Consider the following 8,932-nt stretch of genomic DNA (forward strand, 5'->3'; position numbering starts at 1 on the left):
AACTGTTCGGATCCCAACATTTTTCAAAATATCTTCTTACCAGTGTTTATGTACCTGCACTCTGATGATATGTGAGGAATGTTCTGTACAATACTTTGACACCCTGTTGCCACCTTGATAAACTATGAATTTTCTTTTGAGCTTGAGATGGCAGCTGAAAGCACAAATAATCCTGCATCACATCTGCATAATTTTAGATACACATATGAAATATTCAATGAATGTTCTTAAGTGTGTCATTTACAACGCCACTATTGTCAACAAATGGAATGATAAGATCTCTTGGTATCAAAGTAGAAGAAATTATTTTGAATTACAATACATAAGTGAAATATACGTATAGGTTTTGTTCAGGAACATTCTTAGAGACTGAAAAAAAAAAAAAATCTTGCTGCAGTTATGGCTGCAAAAATGTTTCCTGTTTTAAAAAGTAACAGCGAAATTAAGTAACTATCTATAATTGATAACGTGACATATGCAATATTTCAGCTGTATTACGTTATACAGAATATTTCTTTAAACTTCAAGGAGTTCATCCATACCTGGTCTGGGAACAGGCTGCAGAGCTGGTGTTTGGGCCTTTCTAGCAGATGCACCTTCCTACAGAGAAATAGAGAGAAAGCAAGAGAAAATGCACATGAATTATGACGGTGAGTCAGACGCATTTCAATTAGTTCACAGCCCAATCAATCATTGAAGCAGTTTTCATTAGTTTCATACAAATATACACTTATGTCTTCCTTCTTGTCACAGTGGCATGGATATCACCTGACACTATACTCTGGTCTTTTCCCACTGCATACACTGTATACACGCATACACTGTATACACACATACACTGTATACACACATACATATACATATATATAATAATAATACAACATAAAATTGCACAAAAGGCTGCAAATGCACAAGCTAATTTAACTGTTCTAGTCATCAAGGTGTAGCTCCGTTGTGGATATGCTCTTACCATAATAATAATAAAAAAAATAAAATAAATAATAATAATAATAATAATAACAATAATAATAATAATAATAATAATACGCACACTAAACATGGCTCACAAATATTACACAACATTATTTTACAGTAATGTTCTCATTCTGATTTTATGTAGCCTATATAACAGACTTCCTCTGTATGTTGCACTTAACTGTATTTTCCTTTTCGAAGTGATTCAAATCATATTTCAAGCAATTCAAAACCCACATGGCGAACAGTGCACATCTGAGTTGTCTCTGAAGGAAATAATGCATTATTTATCGGCTTTAAAGGAACACTCCACTATTTTTGAAAATAGGCTCATTTTCCAACTCCCCTAGAGTTAAACAGTTGAGTGTTCTAAATAGGAAAAATATAGAAACTCTTTGGTCATTTTTGAGCGAGATGCTAACGGTCTAATCAGATTCAATGATATATGCTAAGCTACAGCTAAAAGTGCTACCGCCAGACCCGGAGATCGGCTGAATGGATTCGAAAATGGTAAAACTCAACTGTTTAACTCTAGGGGAGTTTGAATTTATTTTTTTTTTTTCAAAAATAGTGGAGTGTGTCTTTAACATTTTGCCCAAATGTTCTTATCAGGTCAATAACGATAACAGCAAAAATGAACATTTATCAGCCGATACAGATATGGTGGCAGATATATTGTTCATCCCTATAATATACAAGTTAAAACATAATACAACTCTTGGTTTGGAAAACAAGATGGCAGCTAAGAGTAAATCAGATCGCCTAGCTAAGTGCTAAGACATGCTAATAGCATGGTAACATTGTGCTAAATGACACGTTAACCATATTAGCATAAAGGTAAACATGTCAGCATCTTGTTAAAACATGCTAGCATCATGATCGCAACATGCTAATCACGCTAACTTTATGTTAACAACATGCTAATCATGTTGCTAGCATCATGCTAATCAAGTTACCTTGTTAAAAACACACTAGCATCATGCTAACAGCATGCTAATTTCATGTTAGAGTTAAGGTTGTGACAATGCTATCACAATTTGCAGGGGGTTTTTTTCCCCATGATGTTAACATGATTAGGGTTATTATTGGTGCCTAGTGCCGAGTTTTGCCACGGTAAGTACCACTCACATTTTCTTCAGAAAATGTACATATCTAGTTTTTATCAGTGGTGCAAAGCATCAGTATCGTTCTCTTGCATACTTCTTCCACACCAGTGTTAATTTTGACAGCAAACTTTGATTTAGTCTTTTGACTAAAATGCCATTTAGTTTTAGTCATATTTTAGTCATCTGAATTGTTTTAGTTTTAGTCGACTAAATATCATGATGTTACTCAACTAAATCTATAGTAGTTTTCAATGAAACACCAATGATCATATAATATTCATTCTTTATAACAACTTACCACATTGTTCATTCATTCAAAGAGACATAATTATTTACATAAATAAATTTAGATTAATCCTTATTAGGGTTATTAAAGGTGCAGTAGGAGATCTTGGAAAATGCTAACTTTAGCCTGATAGCACTGAAAGCGAACGTCACACCCTCCCTGCAGTCACTGTGTAGGGATCATATCGATCGGAACACAGTTCATGCACATAGCTCACTTTTAACGAGCTGGTTATCTGAATTGGGTGTGTTAACTAAGCGAGACATGCAAAACATGCGGAGCGGGGAGGCGCGAGGACTGGAATTGGGAACCGCGTTGGGCTACATCATGTGTCATTCACCGGTGAGAAAACGTTATAGTACAGTTAGTAAAAGTACTACAATACCAGGAAGGAAGATCGGGTTGTTGATGTTTGTCTGCCATTCTCGCTCAGTCTGCACAGCTTGTGTGAACGCGCTGATGACGTATCCGATCTGCGCTAACCGGGTGCGCAGAGGTATGACAATACATATGTTGACAGGCAGGTAGAAAAGCCAATTAAAACGCTCGGACCGAGTGTTTTGATCGGACGAACATTTCTTGGTCCTACGCCTTCCACAGAATATATAAATACAGATAGATTGCTATCCGGATGTGAAGAGACTTTCAACCAGAGAGAAAGGAAAAATTTAAATCACATCATATGACCCCTTTAACACTGCGACCAACTTTGACAGGTCGTAGCTCCAAGCGAGAATTTCGTAGAAACATAAGTCACCACATTTGAAGACGCTGTCAAGCTGTGCGAGAACATACCCCGCAATGGGGTATAAGTTTTACCCCTGGTCCGCAAGAGCCCTGCAAAGTTGCCCCATAGACATACTATGGTGAGGGACGGCCCATGAAACATAATCTGAGCCCCCGTTTTTCCTACTATGGTCATTTACATAGGAATTTTGCATTGAACATAACTCTGGGTTACAATGTCAGAGACATGGGGGTGGGCTCCTTTTACTCCGGCACCTTTCATCGTAGGCCCATGAATGAGGTGTCAATTCGTGCGGCTTATCGTGGAGAGGTGTGCTATATCTTTTATAAGTAATTGGGCGTACGATGTTCGCCCGGTGGACGAAAGAAATTGGGCGATAAAACCACTTAACATTGGCACAAAATTAGTGAGATCATATCTTTGCATCAGAAAGACAGAGGCTTAGGGGTGGACTCATTTGACTCTGCCCATCAAGCAGCCAATAAGTATTGACATAACTTCATTAGATTAGATTAGATTAGATTCAACTTTATTGTCACTGTGCAGAGTACAAGTACAGAGCCAATGAAATGCAGTTAGCATATAAATATTATGTATATACATTAAGCTTTATGACATATAGTGCAAGTTATGAGGTAGGAGGGCAGAGACCAGCTCAATGCAAATGACTGTACATACAACATAGGGTGCAAGGAAAGTATAAACAGAAGGTGTATTATACAGTAAACAGAAGGTGTATTATACAGTAAACAGAAGGTGCATTATACAGTGAGGTACATTCATAGCCACACCCTAGCAACCGTATAACCACATTAAAACTCCTCAGCACCAAAACATTGTAGAACCAAGGGATTGGGCTCTGTTGATTTAGACTTTACAATAGTCTTTAAATATCATCCTGTATAGCCACACCCTAGAAACCATTTAGAGTACCCTAGCAACGGTACAAAGACATAAGCAATTTGTCATCACTAGGCCTGCTGCGATAGACGGTGTTTTCGGTTATACCGGTGTTAAGGACACTAAATTTCTACACCAATGGCTGCCAAAAAAGAAAAAAAGTGTTGCAATATAAACCTGTTTATTATTACCTGGGATAATTAATGATCACAAGTCTTGCAGGAAGTGTGTCAGCAGCATAATAGTCAGCGTGTGGAAGCTTGTCTTTGACTGTCAGAAGGAAGGGAGGGAGGGAGCTCAAGCAGGTCACATGGATGAAGGGGTGTGTGCTTGAGGATGCCGACAGAGCCGTGTGTTCACACATTTTCCAACTCCCTTCCCCCAGCTCCTTTATTTCCCAATGATCAGAAAAGCAGAGCACAAAAGGAAGCCGCACAGAATCATCGCTGTACGTGCAAGAACAAAAGTCTACGAGGAATAGGAGTGGACTGCTTTGCCTAGCTCTGCATCACATCATGTCTCAGTCATCGTTTGATAAGAGAGGCTGTTAACGATGTCAGCAACTGAAATTGTGAATGGGGAAATGCCTAAAGCCATGGCCAAACTGGGAGAGAACATCATCTGTAAAATTTACAGGAAGACGAGCTGCAAATCAAAGAGATGAGAAGCAAAGGAGAGGCAAACCATAGGAGGAGGAACAGCCTAGAATGGCAGGAGCTATAAAACGGTACAATGAGAAAGCACACAGCATCTATTTGCAACAGGACTCACGAACCACAACGGTCTCATTCAGTCCAAGCGAAAGGTATGTCAAACAAGACATCTGCATATTTCTATCTGATGTGCTGACGCGATCCATTCTTCACAGCAATCCTGGAGCAGCTAGCCAAACTAATGTCCATCTGCGTGGGCTTTTTTTTTTTGGGATGATTTGGATGTGTACAAGAAGAATTCACATTGATTTCTGGCTAAACACGGAAAAGCATTCAGTCTCTGAAGGTGTACTTACAAGTCAAAGCTTGTAAGTACTAGCTAATTGTTGTCACTAGCTAATTTACAACACAAAGGCTGTAGTGTACACTAGATCTAGAAGTAAGAGAAAATGGAGAACAAATGATCCATCAGTCAACTTTGGCCGTGTTTTCAGCTGGTATTAAAGGGGGACTTTGACTTTAAGGACAAAAACACATTTCAGAAAAACAGCCGAGACATTTCTCAAAATATCTTTCATGTACCATTAAAGAAAGTCATACAAGTTTGGACTATTATGAAGGTGAGTAAAAGACAGAATTTTCTCAAGCACCCCCCATTTTGGCATGGGGACATAAATGATATACCCAAAATAAAAAGGTTGCTGCTCATGTGTCTTTCTGACTAGACACATAATCAACATATGTTTACAAAGCTGACACTTAAAAGTTAACTGGTCAAGACTCAGAATTACTCCGACTGTTATGAATATGGAGATATAGAAGCTCAAACATAAAAACTAGTGTTGGGCAACTATTAAAATGTTTTAATCGCGATTAAATCGCATGATTTTTCTGTGATTAATCGCGTTATGCGCAAAATTCAATAATGAATTCAAATGTAGTGCATTGCACTTTTATTTTAAAAGTACTGCTGTTGCTGTATGAATGGGGGTAAGCGGTGTTCGGTTGTCAACGGTTCAAAGACGTGAAATAAAGTGTGCGCATCCATAATAAAACGTCCCTCACACAGCTCCGGGGGGTGAAAAGCCTCCTGTAGTGAATCCATGCGTTTTTGTACGATAAATATCCATATTTCAAACGTAATAAACACTTTTTTTCTCACTAAACTCAAAATTCTCAAATATTTTCAGATAAACACCCTGCGCAGACTCCCGATCGTATTTCACATCACTAGCCTATATCCTTAAAAGGAGGCCAGAAATGGTATGTGAAATATAGATACAAGATAACAGAGACTGTATTTTAGATGACTATACACAGCTACAAATTTTTTGTCCTTGTCATTCATAACTGGACTTTTAAGTGTATTAACTTTGTAGTCTACAGCACAACAAAGTATTGGACATAGCAATAAATATAACTATAAACAGAATTAAAATGGACAAAACAAACATTTAGCCAACTTAGCCAAGTTAGAACACAAATAATCAAGACAAACAATGTTGGAAAGGCAAATCACATGGTCTCGCAAATCCTGTTGCTTAGCTTCTGAAATGCTCCTGGTGTGAGTTGGCACCACGTGGAGGACAGAACAAAAACTCAAACAAAAAGACAAGTGCAGTGTAAATAAGGGGTTGCACAGTGTCTACACTGGATGCAACAGTTGTCGCGCAGCGCCACAACAGCTAAAGTCGGTCTACACTAGGGCTGAAACGATTCCTCGAATACCTCGAGTAAATCGAATACAAATTATTTGCCTCGAGGCTTCGTTTAGTCCATTTACTGTAACTACACACGGAACACCGTCTTTCCCCACAGACCATAATTACTGACGCACAACCCGATAAACGCTGGACCACAGACTGTAAAAAAACAGCAGTGGACATATTTAAGATCGTAAATCAATATGGTGGCTAGTTATAATGTCCCTAGGTTAGCTATGTTTTGTGAAAGACTAAACGCCATTGTGCATAAAAATACCACAGAAAGAAAGTTAGTCAGCATGATTACAAATGTGATTTTATTCAACAGTTCAATAAACAAGAAGGTAATGAGACTTACGTTTTAGACACTATATTGCCCGTTTTTGCTTTATTTTGCCAACAAAAAAAAATTCCAAACACAGCCACAACGCTGCTTTGAGTCTCCGTTCAACATGACGGGGTTTCGTTCCTGAATGAATCAACCGTTTAAATTATTCGGTTCAATCGCAGTGACTCACTTCTTAACAGTGACTTGCTGCCACCTGCTGGCGGTTTTAATTTCACATTTAAAGTATCTTTTAGTTTTTAAAATAATTTTAAATATCAGTATTTAATGTTTTAGGTTTAAAATAACAAAACATTATTTATGCATTTGTAACTGCAGGTTAAATGCATTCATGTCCCTCTGTGTGGGAAATTCATCCCATGCAGCTTCTGTGTTTCCTCTGCATTGCAAAGATGAATTTTGATACTGATATCATTTGTTTGGTAACAAATAACAGCCCAACGTAAAGGGACATTTAAGAGGGTTTATTCTCCAAATAACTTTTCATGTTGTAGAAAAATGTGTTTAAAAATTGTGTATGGTCTTGTGTATTGAGCTTTAGTTAGGCTGAAACTTGAAAGTTAAGTTGCATGACATAAATGCAATGTTTAGGTATTATTATTATTTTTATTACTATTATTTAGATTTATGCCTTAGTTTTAGTTTGTACTGTTTACATTTTTTCAAGTAATATGAAATAGATTTTTGTATTTTTATGTATTTTTATATTATTTTTATTGATATATTTGTATTTGCATTTTGAATGCAATTTGGCAATTAAATACATTAAATGGATTTAGTTTTCACGGTTATTAATGTATGCAATTTCAGCAATAAAAATGTTAATTTTTCGGCAATTAAATACATTAAATGGGTTTAGTTTTCACGGTTATTAGCAATAAAAATGTTAATTTATACTATCTTATTATCTCTTGTATATTTAGTATTGCTCTTTAATAAAGAAAAATGACTTCTTATCCGATTACTCGATTAATCGATGGAATAATCTGTAGAATACTCGATTACTAAAATAATCGATAGCTACAGCCATAGTCTACACTGGATGCGACAAAGCGACTGTTGCACATCATTTGAATTTTGAGTCAGTACGTCATAGATAGAATGAGGCAGCAGCAGTTTACTGTCGGGAATTTGTCGTGTCGCGCCGCATCCAGTGTAGACAGCATCACTGATTATAATGGGTTCTATATAGTATTTTTTTTATAGTAGGATGACACCCATCCCAAACCAGTACTGATCAACATCCCACCCCTCCTGTGACCCATGGTTTGTCTGTATGTGTATTCAGAGCCAGTAAGCAACAGACTTTCAAAATAATAATAAAAAACTGTTAATGCGCGATAAAATAATTGTAACGTTAATGCGTTAACTTGCCCAGCCCTAATAAAAACAAATATTATTATTATAATATTAAATATATAAATAAATTAAGTGAATGTGGTAAATGGTTTTAGAAACACAATGAAGCTGTAGCCACAAGTGTGCTCATGCTTCATTTCAAATTTGAGGACGATATCTCTAAAACTGTGAATGTTATGAAAATTTTCTAAGACCATGTCACGTGTGTTTTTAGAGAAGGCTAATAAAAGGCTAATAAAATCATTTATTGCCCCCTGTAAGCTCCCCTGCATGCTGTTGCCTGATGTCTGGTGCAGCAAACTGCCCCATTCATGTTTCTATTCTCATTCGACAAACCTTTCACACCTCTGCCAGGTATGAGACATAATCCTCATTCTTTTTTCATTATTCCTTTGTTTTTATTCAGCCATTATTGGCCTTTATTCTGGCATTACATGGCTTACCAATTCACATCGCTTTGAACCTAATATACATTCAGCCGCCAATTATCAAAAGTCTTTCTAAAAAAAATAAATTAAAAAAAATTCTTGCAACCATGTGAATTATTGTCAAAACACATCATGAAGTAGGATTGCACCTGTTCTGCAGGTGCATTAGAGCTAACATTCGCATCAAGCTACATAAGACAATTTATGAGATTAATAGTACATTTTTATAATCTTTTATAATTTTATAATCTTATAATCTAAACAAAAATAATCTGAGGCCACTGCCGATCTGCGTGTTAAGATTCTATTCTAAAGTTCTATTTTTGTTGAGTTTAAACTCTTATATGTAACTGATTAGATGCGAATATAATTACTTTGCAAGTTGCAAAGCAACAAAATTTGATTATTGTAAGGGGGGGGGGGTTTTT

The 8,932-nt window shown here is 36.7% G+C and overlaps 2 protein-coding genes across 3 annotated transcripts in view; one reads left to right on the top strand and one right to left on the bottom strand.

Annotated features, from left to right (window-relative positions):
• Nucleotides 1-8,932, bottom strand: part of cdc73 (cell division cycle 73, Paf1/RNA polymerase II complex component, homolog (S. cerevisiae)) — a 43,438-nt gene that overhangs the window by 11,077 nt on the left and 23,429 nt on the right. Inside the window, exon 11 of the mRNA XM_016464663.1 lies at nt 543-600. Coding sequence (XP_016320149.1) covers nt 543-600 — 58 coding nt within the window. The remainder of the gene's footprint in view (nt 1-542; nt 601-8,932) is intronic.
• LOC107671722 (beta-1,3-galactosyltransferase 2) overlaps nt 4,258-8,932 on the top strand; it is a 6,402-nt gene continuing 1,727 nt past the window's right edge. Inside the window, exon 1 of one of the 2 annotated variants that reach the window (XM_016464664.1) lies at nt 4,258-4,820. In XM_016464664.1, coding sequence (XP_016320150.1) covers nt 4,748-4,820 — 73 coding nt within the window. In that variant the 5' untranslated portion in view covers nt 4,258-4,747. Of the gene's footprint in view, nt 4,821-5,261; nt 5,289-8,932 lie in introns of those variants that run through there. The other variant, XM_016464665.1, reaches the window with a different exon arrangement.

The sequence above is a fragment of the Sinocyclocheilus anshuiensis genome, unplaced genomic scaffold (assembly GCF_001515605.1).
Source record: "Sinocyclocheilus anshuiensis isolate Anshui unplaced genomic scaffold, SAMN03320099.WGS_v1.1 scaffold524, whole genome shotgun sequence".
In the NCBI taxonomy this organism is placed as follows: Eukaryota; Metazoa; Chordata; class Actinopteri; order Cypriniformes; family Cyprinidae; genus Sinocyclocheilus; species Sinocyclocheilus anshuiensis.